The sequence below is a fragment of the Orycteropus afer genome, unplaced genomic scaffold (assembly GCF_000298275.1).
Source record: "Orycteropus afer afer isolate SDZICR_OR568_19922 unplaced genomic scaffold, OryAfe1.0 scaffold00109, whole genome shotgun sequence".
Lineage (NCBI taxonomy): Eukaryota > Metazoa > Chordata > Mammalia > Tubulidentata > Orycteropodidae > Orycteropus > Orycteropus afer.
Window position 1 is genome coordinate 2,827,842 of NW_006921696.1, and position 23,953 is coordinate 2,851,794.

The 23,953-nt window shown below is 38.9% G+C and overlaps 2 protein-coding genes across 2 annotated transcripts in view; one reads left to right on the plus strand and one right to left on the minus strand.

Annotated features, from left to right (window-relative positions):
- Positions 1-23,953, plus strand: part of VEPH1 (ventricular zone expressed PH domain containing 1) — a 407,512-nt gene that overhangs the window by 84,571 nt on the left and 298,988 nt on the right. The window lies entirely within an intron of this gene.
- PTX3 (pentraxin 3) lies at positions 9,407-15,502 on the minus strand. Its single transcript, XM_007943546.2, has 3 exons — positions 15,373-15,502; positions 14,511-14,912; positions 9,407-10,020 (listed from the first exon to the last, which is right to left on the minus strand). The coding sequence occupies exons 1-3, from the start codon at positions 15,500-15,502 to the stop codon at positions 9,407-9,409; spliced, it is 1,146 nt and encodes a 381-aa protein (XP_007941737.1).

Below are 23,953 nucleotides of genomic sequence, written 5' to 3' on the forward strand. Positions count from 1 at the left end.
CTCGGAAACCCAAGGAGGGGTCGCTATGAGTTGGGTCGGACTCGACGGCACATAACAACAACAACAACAACATTATATATATGGACATTCTTATAGCACATACAAATATGTATGTAGAAATATTATCTGCCAACCTTATATATGGTCATGGGTATATTCCCTCTTGCATAGACATACCTGATCATTCAGCCTATCTATCCATCTATTTACCTATAGATTAATGTTTATCACTGATACACAGTATTGTATATGTAAAAGGGTTTATCTTTGTTGTCTGTACTTACAATAAAGTTTTTTTAAATAAAAAAGTGTAAAAAACATTGTTTAAAGTAGCAAAATATAAAATACTAAGAGGAAAAATGTGGATTTTTGAGGAAAAAATAATGAAACTTTATTGCAAATAAAATATAAACAAATGGAGCAGTATACCATGCTTATGGTATATTTTTACTTGATGTAACAGAGATATTCATTTTCTATAAACTAATCCATAAATTCAATGAAATTTTTAAAAAAATGCCAATCAGACTTTCCATGAAAGATGAGAAAATTATTTAAAAATTTACAAGTAAGGTAAGATGAAACAGACAGTTGTGTTGGTATAACACATATATACATATTATTTATTATACACATATAATAAATAGCAGCTGTGCTGCTCTAACAGAAAATACCACAAATGGGATGACTTGAACAAACAGGAGTTTATTCTTACAATTTTGGAGGCTAGAAGTCCAAGTTCAAAGTGCCAGGCTCTAGGGGCTGGGTGAAAGCCCCTCAACCCTGGGCTTCAGCTCTGCCTCTTGCTCTTGGCCCACTGAAGCTGGAGGCTTTTATTCACTGAGGCAGCAATTGGCTGCTGAGGCTGACAAACCCAAGGTTGACAAGTGAAAAGGCACAGTTCTGATATCACCAAACAACATGGCAGGTCACGAATTCAAGTCCAGAAAAAGTCCCAAGGTGGGCAGAGCATGGCAGGCTGTTGAACAATGACCTGGCTACAAGCAGGGTTGAAGCGTGCCAAAAAGCTGGAGACCTTCCCCAAAGTTGCTTCTTATATAATAGAAGCAGCCCACATCCCTCAGCTGCTCCAATAGATTCCACCATGGAATTAATTACCAGTCTCACCATGGGGAATAACTATATCCAGCTACCCAGCCACTCCACCAGGCCCAGCCAAGCTGACATACAAACTACCACAACAGCCAAGACAATTTTGCAAGAGAAAGTAGTGATTGAGAAAGTGGTGGTAATTGCCTTACCAGAATCAAAATATATTGCAAAGATATAGTAATTAAGACAGTGTGTTACAGGTGTAAGAATAGGAATGAAGTAGAATAGAGAATTGAGAAACAATCTTATGCATATATGGAAATTGCATATATAGCAGGGATATCTTTGTAGTGGAAAAAGATATATACCATCCAATAAATAGTTTTGGAATAATTGTCTGTCTCACTACATCCCTAGATTAACTCTAAGTGGAACAAGATTTAAATGTGAAAAGCAAAATTTCAAGTCTCTCCTTTAGTAAAATTCAAAGCTAGTTTATGATAAAAACTCCCAGCAAACTAGCAACAGAAGATAATATACTTAATTTGATAAAGGGTATCTGCAAAAACACAAAAACAAAAACAAAAAAACCTACAGCTAAAATCATACTACCAAAAACCAAACTCACTGCTATCGAGTCAGATTCGACTCATAGTGACCCCTCCTTGGGTTTCCAAGGCAGTATCACTGTGGATGTAGACTGCCCAACCTTCCTCCCGAGGAGTAGCTGGTGGGTTTGAACTGCCAGCCTTCTGGTTAGCAGTCAAATGCCTTAGGCACTACACCACCAGAGCTCCCCAAAATCATATTTAGTTGGGAAATATTGAACATTTCCCACTGAAGTAATAAATAAATAAATAGCAAAGATGTCACTTGGATAGTGAATTATTTTCAAATTAAAAAATGTAATTTGATACTTTGTAAAATCGGGAAGTGGGAGATTGTTTTCCAGTGACCATAGGCTGTAATAGTTGTCCAGTACTGGAAAATAAAAGCACAACTAACGCTTAGTTCAGCGTGAGTTGCCTACCATCTAAGCAGCTGACAATACTATTGGAGGCTCTTAAATAAGGTAATATATTATAGGGAAACCCTTTCCAAATTTTGATTTGGAATCCTGCAATGCAATGCATGTATACCACTGCTATCAAAACTAAAATCAGTAGTGTCATTCCCTTTGCGTTTCCAAATCAGTGCTAAGATTAAGGAAATAGGCCTGCCTATCAATATGCCTTTAGCATGGTGCTCTGACACAAATGAAAAGATGACCTCAGAGGATTTGAAACTTAAGTAGAAAGTCTTTGGAAAGAAAGTGTAATACTGTCTCAGCAAGAGTCCAAATTCCTTTCTGACGTATTGGCAGTTGCATGGAAAAGACTGTCCAGTTAATTGTGATAAATTCACCTCATTCCTTTCTCTATGTGAGACAAAATTTAAACTACTAATTGGTGAGCAGTCTCAGAAAACTAGGACTAGAAAACTGGTACTCATTCATTATGACAGAAATAATATACCACATTATTACAGGGTAGAAGAGCATCTGTGCTTTGCACAGTGCAAGGCCCATAGTTCCTCAACGGTTGCTATGATTCTTCTTATAACTGTCTTCATCAGCATCATGCTCACTGTCATCACTAATTGAGTATCTGCCATGTGCCAGACCCATATGAAAATATTGGAGGCAGAGCTATAAGCATTTCTGGAGTTTCATTACCCCTTGGGAGTTGATTAGCCATTAAAAATTCATAACACAATTACTCTGAAAGGAAAAGATTTTAAGTTTACCATATTACAAATTGCTGGGGAATAATTCATTAATCAAGTATTATAGAAAAAAGACTACTAAACAACTTTTTAAAGTGTATTCGACTATAATATTATTAAATATAGTGAAATATGAATGTAAGGGTGCAAAAAATTAACCTAAATGTGGATCAAGAAATAAAGACACATCTTAGAGCAGAAAAAATTCTTGTTAGCCAAGTCTTGGAACTGGTGCAAGCCAGAGTTTGCACCTCCTTGACTTCACCAGAAGATGTCGCTGTGAAGTAGAATAAGGCCTACACAGATAGCGACATCTGTGTGCTGAACTCAGAAAATGACATGCCCAAATGTAAGAGAATCCTTCATTCATTTATTTGTCTCTGTGTTTTTTTGCTTACTTATATATGTTTTAATTGACTAGGAACAACTTGGAAAATCATTTTATAACTCTTTTACTTTAAAAACTATTGCTTAGAAGATACATTGTCTCCTTTTATATGATTTTCCTAATACTCTTTCAATAAGGTACACAAGTCCTGTTATTCCTAGTTTCTTAGTCAGTCAAGGTCTTTGAGATTTAGTTGAGATTAGTTGGCAGGCTGTCATCTTGTAGGTGATGGTGCCAGGATTTGAACATCGGGTTGTTGATGGACACCAAGCCCAGAAAGCTTTCCTCTAAATGGCACATTTATAAAACTGAATACAAGCAACAGCAATCTGAGTTTTCAAATTCACTAGATTCAGAAATACACACACTGTTACTTTGACCAAGGCTTTAAACTTTATATCATTTCATAAGCAACTAAGGGATGACTTTGAAAATATTTAGTCTTAGTACACTACTCAAAGAAGAGCTTTCCAATGTGAGATTTGACAATAAATAAATAAAACTCAATTATAATTTTTCTTTCATTTGTAAAACTAATTCTTAAAATGAAGTTAATTAGATCATTGTAAAAAACAAACTCTAGAATTCTATAATATATGCTTAGTAAAATATTCTGAAGCTATTCTAAAGAAATTAATACTTAATAGCCAATTTATGTTGAAATAGACAAGGAATATATATATCAGCTGTGTCTTGTTCATATGTTATTTCTGCAAAAAAAATAAAATAAAGTTACTCTACTGGACATACATAATCACAGGGTGCAAAATCATGCCAGTTTACACAACATTGGGGGGTTTCCTGGAATATGGGACTTCAAAGCAAAAGCCTTGTCAATCCCAGCAAGCCAGGACATCTGGTCACCCTAGCACACACACATGGACAAATAAATAATATATACCCAAAACCAAACCCGCTACCATCAAATCGATTCCAACTCATAGTGACTCCCATTGGGTTTCCAAGGCAGTAAAACCTTTATGGAAGCAGACTGCCCTGTCTTCCTTCCATGGAACAACTGGTCGGGTTTGAACTTCCAGCCTTCTGGTTAGCGGTCAAATGCCTTAGGCACTATGCCACCAGAACTCCTTAAATAATATGTATTATGTGTTATTCACACACACATACTTTTTATTTTCTCCTAATCACTTGAGGCAATGTTACCCATAATTTGTTATAATCCACACAATCAAATGCCTTTGCAGAGTCAATAAAACATAGGTCAACTTCTTTCTGGTATTCTTTGCTTTCAGCCAAGATCTAACTGACATCAGTAATGCTATCCCTCGTTCTATGCCCTCTTCTGAATCCAGTTTGAATTTCTGGCAGTTCCCTGTCAATACACTGCTACAACCATTTTTGAATTATCATCAGCAAAATTTTGCTTGTGTGTGATAGTAATGATATTGTTTAATAATTTAATAATGTGATAAGCAAGCATGATGATACTTATTTTTTAGATGTTTTATCTTGATTGAGTAAAGCAGGAAGCATCAAAAGAAGATGCAAGGAATGCACAAAGTCACTGCACAAAAAAGAATTGGTCGATGTTCAGCTATTTCAGAAAGTAGCATATGACCAAGAACCAATGGTATTGAAGGAAGAAGTCCGAACTGCACTGAAGGAACTAGCGGAAAAACAAGGCTTCCAGAATTGACGGAATACCCACTGAGATGTTTCAACAAATGAATGCAGCACTGGAGGCACTTACTTGTTGATGCCAAGAAATATGGAAGACATCTACCTGGCCAAAAGACTGGAAGAGATCCATACTTGTGACCATTCCAAACAAAGGTGATCCAACCAAATGTGAAAATTATTAAACAATATCACTACTATCACATGCGAGTAAAATTTGGCTGATGATAATTCAAAAATGGTTGTAGCAGTGTATTGACAGGGAATTGCCAGAAATTCAAACTGGATTCAGAAGAGGGCATAGAACGAGGGATAGCATTACTGATGTCAGTTAGATCTTGGCTGAAAGCAAAGAATACCAGAAAGATGTTGATCTATGTTTTACTGACTCTGCAAAGGCATTTGATCGTGTGGATCATAAGAAATTAATGGATAACATGGTGCAGAATGGCAATTCCAGGACATTTAATTATGCTCACGAGGAAACTGTACATAGACAAAGAGGCTGTTGTTTGAACAGAACAAGGGGATACTGCATGGATTTAAGTCAGGAAAGGTGTGCATCTGGGTTGTGTCCTTTCACCATATTTAATCATAATGTGTGCTGAGCAAATAATCCAAGAAACTGGACTATACGAAGAAGGACGAGGCATTAGGATTGGAGGAAGATTCATTAACAACCTGTGATGTCCAGATGAGACAACCTTGCTTCCTGAAAGTGAAGAAGACTTGAAGCACTCACTTATGAAGATCAAAGACTATAGTCTTCAGTATGGATTATACCTCAACATAACGAAAACAAAAATCCTCCCAATTGGACCAATAAGCAACATGATGATAAATGGACAAAAGATTGAAGTTGTCAGGGATTCCATTTTACTTGGATTCACAACACCCATGAAAGCAGCAGTTAAGAAATCAGACATTATATTGCACTGGGCAAATCTGCTCCAAGGGCCCTCTTTAAAGTATTAAAGAGCAAAGATGTCACTTTGAAGACTACGGTGTGTCTAACCCAGGCCATGGTATTCTCAGTTGCCTTGTATGCATATGAAAGCTGGACAGTGAATAAGGAAGACTGAAGAAGAGTTGGTGCCTTTGAGTTGTGATGTTGACAAAGAATACTGAAAATACCATCGACAGCCAGAAGAATGACAAATCTGCCTCGGAAGAAGTGCAGCCAGAATGCTACTTTTAAGCAAGAATGGCCAGACTTCGTCTCATCTACTTTGGTCATGTTGTCAGAAGGGACTATTCCCTGGAGAAGGATATCATACTTTTTAAAGTAGAGCATCAGCAAAGAAGGGGAAGACCCTCAAGGAGATGGATTGACACAGTGGCTGCAATGAGGGCTGAAGGTAGCAGGCATGCTGAGAATAGCACAGGGCTGGGCACTGTTTCACTCTGTTGTACGTGGGGTCGCTGTGAGCTGAAGCCAACCCGATGGCACCTAACAACAACAGCAACAGCATCTTGATTTTACACATTTCTTATTTTCCCCTGTTAGTGACACTATAAATGCTAAAACTCATTAAGTTCTATTGATTAGTTTTTTAAAAATGTCAATTTCCCACTTCCCTGAGAGTCTGTGGAATATATTTTCTGAGTACAGGCTACAAGTGTTATGAAAGAATAAAGTGCTTGGTCTTTTTAATTAAAAAAAAAAAGTAATGAAAGAAAAATAAAATAAAAAACCAAACAAAAAGGAAATAAAAAAAAAAGAAACAAAATTTTTTTTTCTCATCTAAAAGAACAGGGGGAGACAACCCAGTGCTGGTGGGGCAGCTTCATAATCATGGGAGATTCAAGTTTCTTCTCTACTGTTGTGCTGAATCTCATGGTGTATGGTGGATGCTGGAATTCCAGCCTTTATTACCATATGCCAGCCAGAGAAGGAGGGAGGAAAAGAGAAGTTTATTCCTTGAGAATCACACACAATATTTCATTGTTGGTCAGAACATAGTCATATGCTGGAAAGTTAGTCTTTCCTCCAAGTGGTCATATGTGCTACTAAAGTCTGAGCTAGGGAGTTCTGGTAGCATAGTGCCTAAGGCATTTGACTGCTAACCAGAAGGCTGGTGGTTCAAACCCACAAGCCACTCCTCGGAAGGAAGGTTGAGCAATCTACTTCTGTAGTGATACCACCTCGGAAACCTAAGGAGGGGTCACTATGAGTCAGATCCAACTGGACGGCAGTGCATTTGGTTTGATTTTGGTTACTAAGGAAAAAAAAGAGAAAATCAATGTCAGGGAACAATTAGAAGTCCTTGGAACACATACTCAGATTTACAGCTGTCACAAATGAAATTTCTACTATTGTAACCCAGAACAGTAGTCTATCTGCGTCTTCTTTACCTTTGATACGTAATTACTATAAAAATAAAACATTCTCTTACATTTAACTCTGCCAGTATGTGAGTCTGCATATACTTTGGCCTGTATCATCTTGGGTCTCCTGAACAGATCTAATTCATGCTGGAGATTGTGGAAAAGTATTGAAAGCATGCTGAACTCTGTCTATGGTTGAGCCCAGGATTTCTTTTTCCAGGTGAGCATTCAAGTCGTGTAGACAATAAATGGTTAGACAGGGACTTTGTTATCTGCAACCTTCATTTATGTAACCTCCAAAGTCAGAGACTGGCCTGACAGCTCAAAACAGAGAGAGATTGTTAGAGACTCATCAGCCTGGTTCTGTGGTTCTCACATGTGGGCTAAAGCAATACCTGTGCCCTGGCATCTTCAAAGATTCTTAGATTCATGGAATTGTATTGCTGAAAGGCACGAAAAGTCTGTTTCATTTTTCAGAGAAGGAACAGAGGAGTTAAGTAACTTGTCTAAGGACACCCAACTATTTAGTTACAAAAGGTGACGTAATAATTACACCTGGCCCTGGTGAAATAGTGCCTAAGGCATTTTGACTGTTAACCAGAAAGTTGGTGTTTCAAACCCAACAGCCACTCTGTGGAAGGAAGACTGGGCAATCTACTTCTGTAAAGATTTACCACCTCGGAAACCCAAAGGGGGTGGCTATGAGTTGGAATCATCTTGATAGCAGTGAATTTGGTTTTGGTCTATAGGGTCCTAGGTCCAAGCATATGCTAGACCTTATGAATAGGAGCTCTGGTAGCATAGTGCCTAAGGCACTTGACTGCTAACCAGAAGGTTGGCGGTTCAAACCCACCAGCAACTCCTTGGAAGGAAGATTGGGCAATCTACTTCCATAGTGACACTGCCTCGGAAACCCAAGGAGGGGTTGCTATGAGTCGGGTCTGACTTGACTGCACATAACAACAGCACAACAACATGAATAGGAGGTGAACTGTGATTTTTCAGGCCCTATCTGTATACAGATACCTCACCACTGCGGTTCTACCAGATTTCCCACTGATATTGAGAAGCAAAGTGTTGCCTCAAAATACTCTTCTGTCAGCCCCCATGTAAAACCTACTGGAGTTAATTCCCCATTTGCAATGTAAGGGGTCTTGACTGTCATCTCCTTCACGAGGAAAAAAGAAAATGGATGTACTTTAAGGGCAAGAGTTATTGTTTCTTTTCCCAATCTCCCCCAATGACAGTGCTAAGCCATTGCTTGCAGGTTTAACATGTACAAGTGGAACACTAGTAGTCCCTATACTTTTTCCTTTTCATAAGCTATATAAACTCATAGTCACCAAACTAGGAGGGACCTAGGAATAATTAGTTCCTCGATTCCTTGATTTCTCAGTTGAGAAAATGAAAACCCAAAGAGATGAACTGACAACTAAGATCATATTTCTTGCTTAAGACTTAAGAGCTCGAGAGTGTCAAAGTTTAAAACAACTCTACAGTTTATTTCTAACAATGCTATTATTGTTTACATAATAGATTAAGCTCTGAAAATTATTATCTACTTTAGATGAGAAGAGTGAAGTGTGGATTTGCTTCAAAACATTTCTTAAATTTATAATTAGACAACATGAGTTAGTTTTATAAAATATTTTATTTCCCGTAGAGCTTTACAAAAATAGTCTTAATAAAATTAATACAAAACCATTTTACAATATAACTTATACAACTATCTCCTCCAAAAGAACAACATTCGATAATAACATGTAAACTACATTTATATTTGTTAAGTCACATTATAGTATAAATATGTTTTATCATTTTTTATAAGGTACATACCAATAACAATGAATAATGAACAACAAATGTTATTATTCTTCCAATGTAAAATTCATCTCTGGCCAAAACAAAATTAACCAAAGGAAAGTAAAACAATTGTCCTTCTGTTCAACAATACAATCTTTTTTAATTATTTGTGAGCTTATCTGATAAAGATGCAGATTAATCTGAAAGCACCATGGCATAAAGTCTAGTATCACTATCCCCAAAACCTTCTCCAATATCTTCCCTTCCACTGTTTATCAGTATTTTGCCAAGATAAATAAAGATCAATCTCAACTCTGTCCTTCATTAGTCTCAAGTGTTCTTATTATGTGCTGAAGTTTTTAGACCTTCCCAGCTGGCATAGATTTAAGACATGAGTTTCTTTCTTTGGCTTCAAGTAGAGTTTCACAACCCTTACAAGATGTATTGAGCTCCTCCATGTGGCTGGATCTCTGTGACTCCCCACCCAACCACATTTCCCCGGATGTGACAAGACTCGGCTCCTCCAGCCTCTCTTATCTCTTCACGGCTGAGACTATGATCCCAGATATTGAAGCCTGTGAGTTTGCCAGAAAAGGCTAAAGTTTCATCAAAGCCACCGCCCACACAGCAGCCATTCTTTTCTTGGCCTATCTGCAGGATTCCTCCCTCAGGAACAGCATGACCTAAGGCCATCTTTACAGTGGTAGCCACCAGTTCTCCATTTACCCACAAGGACATGGACCCTGTCTCTGAATTCCAAGTGCCACACAGATGGGTCCACCTTCCTAGGGAAATCACGGTATCAGCAACCAGTTTGTTCTCCTCTCCACCCACCACAAGCACTGTGGATTGATAACTGAGGTACAGCTGGATCTCATATGGATTCTTCTTTGTGCCATAGGAAAATAAGACGGTTTTGTTTAAAACATCTGTGGCTTTGACCCAAAGGCAGGCACTAAATGACTTAAGCTTCATTGGCGTCACTGGATGCACGCTTCCAAAAATCTTCTTGGAACGCATTGGGAATAAAATCGCTGTTTCACAACCTACAGTAGCAATAAAGTAAGAAGAAGAATATGAAAGAAATTATAAATTCATTCAGATATTTTTCTGCCATTCAGGAATTTTAGCATAGGCATCTTAATGAACACAATTGGACATTACATGCTGTATCACGTTATGATTTGAAGGATCTCAAGTGTAATCTCTGTGAAAAAAATGATAATAACGAAAGCTAATTTTCTTCTTCAAATAAACAAAGTGTCTCAATAGAAAAGGTGTGCAGGGGAGGAAAATAGTCCAAACTCACAAAATAATGAAAAACATGTTTTAAGAACTTCTTCCCCAACCAATTTAGCCTATTTTCCTTTTTTTTTTTTTTTTAACTAAACTAACTCCAGGCAATGATACTACACTTTCTGAGAATTTAAAGTCATACCCCTTTCCCTTCACCAAGCTTCTAGAATAACCAGTTGCTGGTTGGCTTGGAATCATGGTGACCCCATGTGTGTCAGAGCAGAACTGTGTTCCATAGGATTTTCAAGGACTGATTTTTTGGAAGTGGATTGCCAGGCCATTCTTCTGAGGTACCTGTGAGTAAACTCGAACCTCTAACCTTTCTGTTTGTACCACGCAGGGACTCCCCTAAAATAATAAAAATGGGGAATTCAGTGGATCATCCTCATCCGATTCAGCCATTGTCAACATGCATTTTTAAACAAAACTTTAGAATCGTCATGTTGTTGCTGAATATGCTTTAATAGAGCATATGTCCTCAGGTATTTGTAAACTTCCCAAACTATGTAGAAAACTACCTTTGAATGGCAATGATGTTGAAAGGCAATAATAGTGATAATGATTAGTGCTTATTGGTTGTTCACTATGTCCTAGGTACTGTTCTAATCACTGTTTATATAATTTTAATCTTCATATCAACCCTAAAAGGTATTCTTATTGTCCTCATTTCATAGATGGGAAAACTGAGGCACAGCAGGCTATGTAATTTCTTTATGGTTACATAACTGATAATGGGGAGCTCTGGTAGCGTAGTGCCTAAGGCACTTGACTGCTAACCAGAAGGCTGGCGGTTCAAACCCACCAGCCACTCCTCATAAGGAAGACGGGGCAATCAACTTCCGTAGTGATACTGCCTCAGAAACTCAAGGAGGGGTCGCTATGAGTCAGGTCTGACTCGACGGCATATGACAACAACAACAACAACAACAACTGATAGTGTGGCAAAACTCGGGTTTGGATTTGGGCAGCTTGGCTGCAGAGGCCATGTACTCCCTTAACCAGAATACTACATTGCTTTCTAATAGATTTGGCTAGAATAGTTGGAGTTCAGTTGTTCCCCCCCCCCCCCCCCAGCTAATGAGTTGTGCAGCTTTTGACAAACCTCATAATCTCTCTAAGCTTTGGTGTTATTTATAAAAGGCCCTTCCACTCTGCTTTAATATTCTGTGAGTCTGGATGTAACAAGCATGTAGCACTCAAGAAGATCTGAAGAAATGAGAACTATCCTTAAAAACTCTCATGTTATCCACATGCTTCTAAATGCTATTTGAGTACTAATAAACTTTTAAGAGAAGTGAATTTTTCTAAGGCCCAATGGAGACTATATTTCTAATAAAGACCTTTTCAAACTTGGGGTTGGGAGCTCTGTAATCTCCTCACTTCTATCCATCTCAAAGCCACATGGCCAGGTGGGGAGCTAGAGGTGCTGAATGAAGACCTTCTAGGTATCTCTGGGAAATGATGGTGCTAAAGCCTTTAACAAGGAGCTCTGGTGGCACAGTGCTTAAGCTATGTGAGTGCTAAACAGAAGTGTGGCAGTTCAAACAAACCCACCAGCTGCTCAGCAGAAGGAAGATGAGGCTATCTACTTCTGGAAAGATTTACCACCTTGGAAACCCAATGGGGGTCACTATGAGTTGTAATTGGCTCCATGGCAGTGGTTTTTTGGAAAGCCTTTAACAGTTGAGCTCTGTTTTATGCTAACCTCATATATGAAAGCTCAGATAAAGAATTGGTTAAAAAGTAAATTAGGACTAGGTATTCACTTCCCAAGAAAGAATGCTGGTGGTGCAGTGGATAAGCACTCAGCTCCTAATCAAAAGGTTGGTAGTTCCAAGCCACCAGCTGCTAAACAGCAGAAACATGTAGCAGTCTACCATCGTAAAGATTACAGCCCTGGAAACCCTACAGGGCAGTTGTACTCTGTCCTATAGGCTCACTAAGAGTCAAAATTGACCCAACATCAGTAGATTTTGGTTTGGGTGTTCACTTTACAGCAATTTAAAGACTTGCCATGGGTATCTCTGAAAAGCAAACTCCCACAGCATTTAAAGAGTAACTAATAGATAGAAGTTGCAGAAACCAAACAGCTATGTAAAGTATGATAAACTACGTGAAATTTCAGCATGTGGCTCTGGACAATGCACTGTCCAGAAAAACTTGAATACACATTAGTCTTCTCCTTCAGTAATAGTCAAAGACAATATTGAGATTGAGAATACCACATAGTAGTAGCTGTAATACTAACGCACAAACTGTTCCTGTCATTGTTTGATGTTAACTTTTTCAGTAAATGATTTGAATTTTCAAAGCTTTCTTCAAATGAAATTGCTAAGTGAATTTTTTTTTTCTCTATCTCAATTAAATCAAATAAAAATCAAGGGACAAAAGACCACCAAATCCATGAGCATTTGAGCTATTCTCTGTAATGGTTGAGTAAAGTAACAAGCAAGAGGGTGCCTACTGCAATCTACTTAACTGATTTCCTGTTTAAATAAGTCCAGCCAGCCTGGATTGCATTCCAAAAGGTTTCTTGGTTGCATCTCAGAGACCCAGCTTCCTCTCTAGGTTTCACTGCCTATATGAGTTCATGCAGTGAAACTGCATGCTGGCAGTTGTTTTGTTTTGGTTTGGTTTTTCTTTTGGAGACCTGTGATTGAGACAACTGATACCTCTTTAAAATGTCAGAAACTCCCTCATGAAATGGTTTTTCTGATTATATTATCAAAGACCAAACAAAATTAAAACCAGCTTCTTAGAAGGGGACAACAGAGTGATTAGGAATCCCTAAGAGCCAAGCTGGCAGGAGTCCGAGGGGGAGATATCAAAGCATGTACATAAAAATATTATTGGATATAATAAGGAATGATCATTTCAGAATTCAGAAATACATCCCTCTTCTACTCTAAGTAGGATGCAGAGATGAAGATGAAAATTAGGATAATTCCTTAGTTTTCCTGGTAGCTTGTATGTACAATGATTTTTCACATTTGCAAACATGAGAAATTTCATTCCATTAAAATGGCCACATAATTTTAATTGTTTCCTTATCACTTACATTAATCATCTATGTATGCATCATTTTATGCCTTCCCTCTCTGAAGATCTACTCAATATTTAAGAATCTGTTCTATTCTGATAGAAAAAAAAGTTTAAAAAAAGGTCCCTAAATAGTTACCAAAGACTGATACTCTGGTATGGTTGGTGTAATTTTAAATGAAACATGCACTCACACATGCTTGTAATTCTTCCCTCTACCCCATCCAATAAGAGTTGTTTAAATAGAAACATAGGGAAGGATAATGTTAAGTTTGAGATTCTCAGGAAAAGCATATGTTATTTTTACCCTACCTAGGTCACTGATTTTCTAATATAACCCCCAAACGATTTTCATTTCATTTCTTAGCAATCTTGACTCAAAAGGGCTCCGAATCTTCTATTTATTTTTTTAAAAACTATGTTTGAAATGTGTTATTTCGGTGACCCACGTCTATTTGGAGATTCCTGGAGACTGTGACAAGTTACATCTGGTTTGGACCAACTCTCTTCAATGTGGCCCTGATTGTCTCCAAGTTCCAGAGGCGAGGTAGGGGTCTCAAACACAGATTGGCTCCTGCGTCTGACCTATTCCACGTGAATCCCTCAGCCGAAGGTTTATCCCAATCCCTCACCCTCGGACCTCCACCCCAAGCTCTTACTCCACAGACTCAGGAGCTGGGGACCCCTCAGGAATTCCCGCTGACCTTGCAGAATATCAGATTCCGCCTCTGGCTCAGCTTCAGCAGGGCGGAGGGGCTGGCCTGGGGGTTGGAAAACATCCCTAAAAGTTAGTCTGGACCCTGAAATAGCGCGGGGAACCAGAGAGTCTCTAAAGGGAGAGGCGGACTAAAATTAGAAGAGGTGGAAATCTAACGGAGGGAAGCTGGGCGGGGAAGGGGTCATGGTCATTACCTGCCAATAGAACTCCTGCAACGCCTAGTTGGATCGGGTGTCTGGGGCCCTCCACGTCTATTTCAAGACTGGGATGGTTACTTCCAAAGCTGTCTTTTTGGTACACTAAGGCTGGGAACATTTTTTGAAGTGAATTTTATCTCCTTGTATGGTGTGTCCGAACTCTGTGCATGCAGAAACAGATGTCTGTACGTTTCCCTTACTAAGCTTCCACGGCATGCTGACCAACTTGGCTTCCGGAAGCAAAGCCTTCTGGAGGATAGTTCCCTAGAGGGCCCCAAGTCCTTACCTGCGGGCAGCAAGCGTCGGGCCGCCCACTCCTGCACCGCGCTGAGGTCTGCTCGCGTCTGCCGAAGCTCGGCGAGCGCCGCGCCGAGGGCGCGCTCCACCTCCTCCGGCCGCTGCGCGGCGGGGCCCTCCAGGCGCGCCAGCCTGTGGCTCGCATCGCGGCTCGCCTGTAGCAGCTGGTCCAGCGCCCTCGCCAGCCGGGCCTCGGCCGGGGCCGCCGGCGTGCTTGGCCTCGGTAGGCTACTAGCGAACTGGCCCAGCTCAGCCCGCAGCCTCTGCAGTTCGCTCCGTAGGACTTCGTCCATGGCCTGCAGCAGCATGCCCTCCCTCATCTGCGAGTTTTCCAGCATGATGAAGAGCTTGTCCCATTCGGAGTGCTCTCGACTGCAGTCGCATGGCGTGGCTAGAGCGCGAGACACACACACACACGTGTTACCGACCGCCTAGGTCTTCCTAGGGTGGACTTTATAAAAAGCTGATCTCCTTCGGTGGCCCAAGTTACAGCCCATTCCCAGCACCCCACTTCCTTTTAAAGACACTTTATGAAAAACAGTGTGCAACTGTCTAGAGAATGACACAGAAACCATTCATTTCGATGTATAATGAATTGAACTCTATGAAATCGTCGTTTTTGTGGCACAAAAGAGTCAAATGCAGGCAATTTCATACGGTGCAACTCATGTACCTCTTGCAGAAATACCTTTCTGGAAATTCTCTCTTTCTAAACGTGCTTCTCCCTTTTGAAAAGCAAAGTCTTAATTTTTTAGCTCATTTCAAAGGCTATAAAGTATAAATGCACTATTTAGACCGAAAGAGGTGGCAATACAGTTAAGGTTAGCAGAGAAACACTTAAATGAACTTACGGTCTTCGGTGGAATGGATTCCATTGTCTATTTCGTTGTCCAAATTCACATACATGAGCTCATAATCATCCGAGTTCTCCGCCAACACCGCAGTCCAGAAAGCACAAAACAGAATCTCAGGGAAATGCATCGCTGAACAGACACAAAGTTCTTCCGCGACTTTCAACAGCTGGCGGGATAGGACGAGGCAAGAGGCTTTCAAGCAAGCTGAGTCTGGCTGGAGGAAAGCGAGAGTGAGAAGCAAGAGCCCAGCGCCCTTAATAAATGCTGGGGAAAAGCTGAGTGGGGATGAATGAGTAATGCCAGTGGCACAGCGTGAAAGGGAGTTCCCCTGGATTTTGAGGGGAGGGGGCTGGGTGGAAGAGGGGGGAGGTGTGGACATTGCACCATATTAAACGGCAAATGTTTATACTGCAGTCAGATAAATTGGAGGAGTGAGTGTCAGAGGGGGAGAAGCGGGAAAGTGAGCCACTTTGGTCCCCTGAGGATTAGATGTTGTAACTGGAATTGCTAGCACTGAAAATGAGGGCATCCTTGGGGGTACGGGGAGAAATAATTCATCAGGGATAGAGATGTGAAAGCAAGATAATAATTTCAGCATTTTGTCTGCTTTTTTATTTTTTCCACAAGCCGTATGAATTGGATCCACTGGATGGCAGTGGAAGTGAGTTTAGTTTTTTGCTTTTTTTTAAGGATGGCAGTGGATTTAGTTTGGTTTTTTATGTATAGAGAATTTTTTTTTTTTTTTTTTACTTTTCCTTTGCATACTGCTTGACAGATCTGAACTGTGAAAAGTTACTGACTGACTCCAAGCTAAAACAACATAGCAAGAGTTTCTATGACTCTAGAAGCTAAGTCCAGGAGTTATCTTGTCTTTAACCCTTCTGAGGAGCAACTATACTTTTATAAACAAACTGTTTAAATGATAAACAACACAGGAAAACTTGATGAACCTAAAATGGAAATGAACCAAGGAAAAGGAATAAACTGATTTTAGAAATGTTCCTTTTCACAGTCTGGTAATATATGAAATTATATTATTCCACTAAGTTTAACAGCAAGAATCCTATTCTAAAAGTTAATTTAGAGATTCTTGCCTCTACCAACATATTTACCAATGTAAATTGAAAACCCTCCTGTAAGAAATACCTAGAAATGTCTTTATATACTAAAAATATTAATAAAAACTTTAAATATACAAATGAGCTCCCAATAAAGAGAGGGAAATATTCAGGGGCCAAAGATAAAGAGGGAACCAAAAATCAAACAGTAAGCCAATGAACTGATGCTGGGGTCACCTGAACTGAGAGTAAAGAGTGTTGGAATATTACCAGTTCTGTAACTAAGGGACTTGAGTGTTAATGGCCATGTGGGGGCAGAGTTTAGACCTAAAGTGATGAGTTAGAAATGAAATCCTTACATAAAGCCAAGATTCTCAGAGTTATATCTTGGACTCTAGTAGGTATAAATTACACTGTTCCCTAGCACAGGAAAGTGAGAAGAAAGCAATGGACCTCTTGGATTGAATTCTACAGGGTCCCTCAGTGACTTTGGACCTACCCTTATACATGTTTAGGATTCAGATGTACACTAACTGCTAGTAAAAGTGAATTCACAATAAAAAAAAAATTTAAACATATGAGGAAATGATTCATCATAAATGAGAATCAGTAGAAATAAAAAAAAGGACTAGACACCCCTCCCCAATAACTTTGTTTATTAAAGATGTCAGCTAGAAACTAGAAAATGAGTAAGGTTTAAAGTAATGTAAGATCTTAAAGAATTGGAAACATGAGAAAAGAGGAAGACATTTCCAACAAGACTAGGTAGCTTTTTTAAAAAAACAAAGTATTACCAAAATTTTTTTTAAAAAATTAATTAAAACTAAAAGTCCAGTGAATGGATTAGCAAACTAGACAAAGCTGAAGAGAGTATTAATGAACTGAAAGACAGAACTAAAAATGAAATCCAGAATACACTTTTTATGTTCACTAAAGTATCCAGGAGCTCTGGTAGCATAGTGCCTAAGGCATTTGATTGCTAACCAGAAGGCTGGCGGTTCAAACCCACCAGCCACTCCTCAGAAGGAAAGTTGGACAATCTACTGCTGTAGTGATACTGCCTCGGAAACCCAAGGAGGGGTCGCTGTGAGTTGGTCCGACTCGAAGGCACATAACAACAACAACAACAAAGTATCCTGGACAACCTGAGTGGTGTGAATGGTTAAGCCCTCGACTACTGTTCAAATCCTTCCAGAGACATCTTGGAAGACTGACCTGATGATCTGCTTCTGCAAGTCCACAGCCTTGAAAATCTTATGAAGCCATTCTACTCACACCCATGGGGTCACCATAAATCAGAGTCAACTAGAGGGCAACCAACAACCACAACCAACAACCACAACTTAAACCAGAGTGGTCCTCAGAACTGCGGGTGTAGAGACTTCACCTTGCTTATTTTAGATATGACATCAGAAAAAAAAATTAAGAGCTAGTAAAGAATATTATGTTTGGTAGAGTAGAGGACCACTAATATGGAGGAAACTCTCAATGAGATGAAGTGATAATATAGCACAATGGTGGACTCAGACATACCAATGATAACAGAGATGGTGTGGGACCAAGCAGTGTTATATTTTATTAGATATGGGGTCACCATGAGTAAAAGGTGATTCAATGGGAACTAACAACAACAGCAAAAATGTATCATAAATATCAGTACATTGTGCAGGGGGATGATAGAGAAATTAATAATTTTGTTCTTAGTTAGTTCAAGAACAAACACTAAAAAGAACAGCAACAAAAAAATATATAGAACTTCCAAGTAGGAGTAGAGGGAATTTTAGAAGAAAACAACTTAGGAAACAGGGAAGGAAGGAGGAAAAGCCTAGATACAGCAAGATTAATAGAAATCACACCATTCCAAATGTGTCAATAACCACAATAAATGTTAACCAGCCAAACTCTTTTCAGTTAAGAGACAAAGGTTGTCAGATATGATTATTTTAAAAATCTAGTTATTTGTCACTTACAAAAGTCGTATATAAAACATAATAAACTAGAAATGTTGAAAGTAAAAAAAAAAAAAGGTGGGGACCGGAGGAAACAAACATACCAAACAAGTACTTCTCCAAAAAGCTAATGCATCTATATTAATATTAGGATGGGGGCACTTTAAGGGAAAAGAGGATAATTAAATTATTGTAAAAGAAGCAAGGAAGATATTATCAGAAAGATACTATCTCAGAATTATCTACTAGCAAAGTTTCAATAAATATACAATAAAAAGTGACGTAATTATAAGGAGAAACTGATATATCCTTAATCATGGAGGCATATTTTAACATATCTTTTTCATAACTGATAAGCCCACATGTGTCATAATTGATAATTCACACTCCAAAGAAACTGCTAAAGGATACAGAAACTTGTTCTTTAAACTACATAATTTTAAATTTTTATAATGAAATATACACAGCACTTCCTAGATGATTTTATAGGCAAGTCCTACCAACCAGCCAAGATAACAAAATCCCCCTTTTATACAACTGCCACCACTTGTCTGTCAGTTTTTCATACTGGTGCGGCTTACATGTTGCTGTGATGTTGGAAGCTATGCCACCAGTATTTCAAATAGCAGCAGCATCACACATGGAGAACAGATTTCCCCACAGCTTCTAAGATTCTATGAAGAAGGGCCTGCTGATCCATTTCTAGAAGAACACCAGCAGAACATTGTCAGACACAGTGCCAGAGGATGAGCAGTCAGATTGCAAGGCACTCAAAATACCACTAGGAGAGTTCACCTTACTGATGGGGGTGGAGTAAAGCTTTCAGGACCTTCGCTTACTGATATGGCACAATTTTAAATGATAAGAAACAGCTGTAAACATCTATTAATAATCCAAATGTGGAATATACAAAATATGAACCTAAGTAAATAGGAAGTTGTCAAAAATGAAGTGGAATAAATAATGATTGGTACCCTAGGTATTAGTGAGCTGAAATGGACTGGAATTGGATATTTTTAATCAGACAATCAGATGGTCTACTGTGCTAGGAATGATGAATTGAAGAGGAATGATGTCTCATTGTCAAAAAGAACATTTCGAGATCTGTTCTGACGTACAACACTGTTGATATCCATCAACCCACCAACTACTAATGCCAAAGATGAAGAAATTGAAGATTTTACTGACTTCTGCAGTCTGAAATTGATCAAGCATGTAATCAAGATGTATTGATAATTACTGGTGATTGGAATATAAAAGTTGGAAACAAAGAAGGATCAGTAGTTGGAAAATATTGTCTTGATGATAGAAATGATACTAGAGATCACATGATAGAATTTTGCAAGACTAACAACCTATTCATTGGAAACATCTTTTTTCAACAATATAAATAGTGACTAAACACGTGGACTATGACAGATGGAATGCACAGGAATGAAATTGACTACATCTGTGAGAAGAAATGATGGAGAAGCTTAATATCATCAATCAGAACAAGGCCAGAGGCAGACTGTGAAGAGGACTAGCAATTGCTCATATGCAAGTTCAAGTTGAAGCCGAAGAAAATTGAAACAAGTTCACAAGAACCAAAATATGACCTTGAGTATATCCTACTCCCAAAAATATATTTGATGCATTGAACACTAATGACCAAAGACCAGACAAGTTGTGGGATGACATCCAGGACATCATATATGAAGAAAGCAGCAGGTCATTAAAAAGACAGGAAAGAAAGAAAAGACCAAAATGGATGTCACAAGAGACCCTGAAATGTGCTCTTTAATGGACAGTACTAAAGCAAATGGAAGAAATGAAGGAAAAGAACTGAACATAAGATTTCAAAGGATAGCTCAAGAAGACAAAGCAAATCATTATAATGAAACATGCAAAGACCTCACATTAGAAAACCAAAAGGTAAGAACATACTTGCCATTTCCCAAGCTGAAAGAATTGAAGAAAAAATTCAAGTCTTGAGTTGCAATACTGAAGGATTTTATGGGCAAAATATTGAATGATGCAGGAAGCATCAAAAGAAGATGCAAAGAATACACAGAATCACAGTACCAAAAAGAATTGATCAGTGTTCAGCCATTTCAGGAGGTAGCATATCTGATAGTATTGAAAGAAGTCCATTCTGCATTGAAGGCATTGGCAAATGCCAGGAATTGAGAGAATATTAATTGAGATGTTTCAACAAATGGACACAACACTGGAAGCGCTCTTTCATCTATGCCAAGAGAGATCCATATATGTACCCATTCCAAAGAAAAGTGTTTTAACAGAATGTGGAAATTATTAAACAATATGATTAATATCACATGCAAGTAAAATTTTGCTGAAGATAAGTCAACAAGAGTTGCAGCAGTACATGGACAGGGAGCTATCAGAAACTCACTGGATTCAGAAGAGGGCGTGGAACGAGGGATATCATTGCTGATGTCAGATGAATCTTGTCTGTAAGCAAAGAATGCCAGAAAGATGTTTGCCTGTGTTTTACTGATTATACAAAGGCATTTGACTAAGTGGATCATAACAAATCATGGATAACATTGTGAAGAATGGGAACATTTAATTGTGGCCATGAAGAACCAGTACATAATCACGAGGCAGTCATTCAAACAGAGCAAGGAGATTCTGCATTATTTAAAATCAGGAAAAGTGTGTGTCAGTGTTGTATCCTTTCATCATACTTATTCAATCTGTGTGTGGAGTAAATAATCCAACAAACGGACTATATGAAGAAGAATGCAGCTTCAGGTCTGGAAGAAGAATCATTAACAACCTGCAATATGCAGATGACACAACTTTCCTTGCTGAAAGTGAAGAAGACTTGAAGCACTAACTGATGAAGATCTAAGACTACAACCTTCAGTATGGCTTACACTTCAGACACAGAAAATAAAAATCCTCACAAATGGACCAATAAGTGACATCATGCCAAATAGAGAAGAGATTGAAGTTATCAAGTTATTTTCTTTTACTTAGATCCACAGTTAATACCATGGAAGCAGCAGTCAAGAAATCAAACATATTACATTGGACAGTTCTGCTGCAAAAAGCTCTCTTTAAAAAGCAAAGATGTCACTTCAAGGACTAAAGTACACCTGACCCAAGCCATGGTATTTTCAGTTGCTTCATATACATTGGAAAGCTGGATAATGCATAAGGAAGACTGAAGAAGAATTGATGCTTTTGAATTATGGTTTTAGCAAATAATGTTGAGTATACCATGGACTCCCAGAAGAATGAACAAATCTGCCTTGGAAATGTACATCCAGAATGCTCCTTATAAGCAAGGTTGGAAAGACATTGTCTCATGATCTTTAGACATGTTATGAGGAGGGACCAGTGCCTGGAGAAGGACATCATGCTTGGTAAAGTAGAGGGTCAGTGCAAAAGAGGAAGGCCCTCAACGAGATAGACTGACAATGGTGGCTGCAACAACGAGCTCAAACATAACAATGATTGTGAGGATGGCACAGGACTGGGCGGTGTTTTATTCTGTTGTACACAGGGTCACGATGAGTCAGAAACAACCCGACTTCACCTAAAAACAACAACAGCATATAAACTGCCACTGAGAAGTGACTGTGCAGAAGTACCCTAGACTCTTTTCATGTATCTAGTAAGTATGATACCAAAAAGAGGTAAGGAAATGCAAGAAAGGAAAACTGCAGCCGTCTCATTTAAAAAATAGATGCAAAAGCTCTAAATGAAATATTAGCAAAACAAATCCAGCAATTATGCATAAACAAGACATCATAACCAAGTTTAGTTTATCTCAAAACTGCAAGATTGATTAAACCTTAGAATGTCTATTCATTTATTAGCTTAACAGTTTAGCGGGAAAAAAAGGCCAACATAGATAGAAGGATATATGTCAACAGATGCTGAAAAAGCATTAGATAAAATTCAACACTGGTTCATGATAAAACCAGGAAAACTTAGGGGGCTTGCTTAAATTGACAAAGTGTAAATAACAAAAGCCTATAGAAACATATACTCAGTAGTGAATCCTTACAAATATAGTGCTTTAAAACAGAAATAACACAAAGATTCTCACAGGCACAAGTTCCAATCAGCAAACTACTGGAGGTCCCAGTCAGTAAAGCAGGACAAGAAAAGAAACATAAGGATGAAAAGGAAGAAACAAAGCTGTTGCCAGTCATCATGAGTTGATTACCTATATACAAGAAACCTAAGAGAATCTAAATACAAATTATTAATAAGAGAACTGAGCAAAATCTGCTGGATATAAGATCAACACACAAAATCAAATATATTTTTTTAATACCAGCAGACAATTTGGAAGTAATTTTTGTCTGGGGCAGGGGGGGCCTCCATTTCAATACCAATAACAAATATGGTATGTCCAGGAATCAACTAAACAAAAGATACGCAAAATACAGCTAATATTGCAAAATTCCAATGCAAGACACAGAAAAGACCAACATAGATAGAAGGATATATCACGCTGTTGAATGAAAAGACTGTTTCACAAAGATTCACAAAATTTTAAGACTGTTGTTGTTGTTGTTAGGTGCTGTGGAGTCATCTCCGACTCATAGCAACCCTATGCACAGCAGATCGAAACACTGCCCAGTCCTGTGCCAGCCTCAAGATATTTGCTATACCTGAGCCCATTGTTGCAGCTACTTTGTCTGTCCATCTTGCTGAGGGTCTTACCCTTCTCCGTTGACCCTCCACTTTACCAAGTATGATATCCTTTTCTACAGAATGGTTCCTTCTGACAACATGACCAAAGTAGGTGAGACGAAGTCTGGCCATTGTCACTTCCAAGGAGGATTATGGCAAATAATCCAGGACACATTTGTTAGTCCTTTTAGCAGACCATGGCACTTGTAGCATTCTTCTCCAACACCACAACTCAAAAGCTCTTCTTTGGTCTTCCTTATTCATTGTCTAGCACTCACATGCATAAGAGGTAATTGAAAATGCCATGGCTTGGGTCAGGCACACCTTAGTCTTCAAGGAGACATCCTTGCTCCCCATCAATTGAAAGAGGTCCTTTGCGGCATATTTGCCCAATGCAATATGTCGTCTGATATCTTGACTACCGTTTCCATTGGTGTTGATTGTGGAATCAAGTAATATTAAATCCTTGACAACTTCAATCTTTTCTTCATCCAATGGGAAGCTGTTTATTGGACCAGTTGTGAGGATTTTTGTTTTCTTTATTCACTGCCGTCAAGTTGTTTTCCGACTTATAGTGAACCGTTCCTTGGGTTTCCGAGGTGGTATCTCTACAGAAGTAGATTGCCCAGTGTTCCTGCTGAGGAGTGGCTGGTGGGTTTGAACAACCAACCTTCTGGTTAGCAGACAAATGTTTCAGGCACTATGCCACCAGAGTTCCCTGTTTTCTTTATATAGAGGTGTTTTCTTTATGTTGTTGTTGTTAGGTGCCGTCGAGTCATTTCCGACTCATAGCAACCCCATCCATGCACAGCAGAATGAAACATTGCATGATCCTGCACCTGCTCCATGATCCTTGCTATACTTGAGCCCACTGTCGCAGCCACTGTGTCAATCCATCTCGTCGAAGGCCTTCCC

Bases quoted from the DNA above. Each gene is read 5' to 3' on its own strand.
- PTX3 (XM_007943546.2), bottom strand. From the start codon at position 15,502: ATGCATTTCCCTGAGATTCTGTTTTGTGCTTTCTGGACTGCGGTGTTG. The intron at 14,913-15,372 runs GTAAGTTCATTT...CTCGCGCTCTAG, and splicing joins AATCCATTCCACCGAAGACC to CCACGCCATGCGACTGCAGT. The intron at 10,021-14,510 runs GTAAGGACTTGG...TTGCTACTGTAG, and splicing joins CCGACGCTTGCTGCCCGCAG to GTTGTGAAACAGCGATTTTA.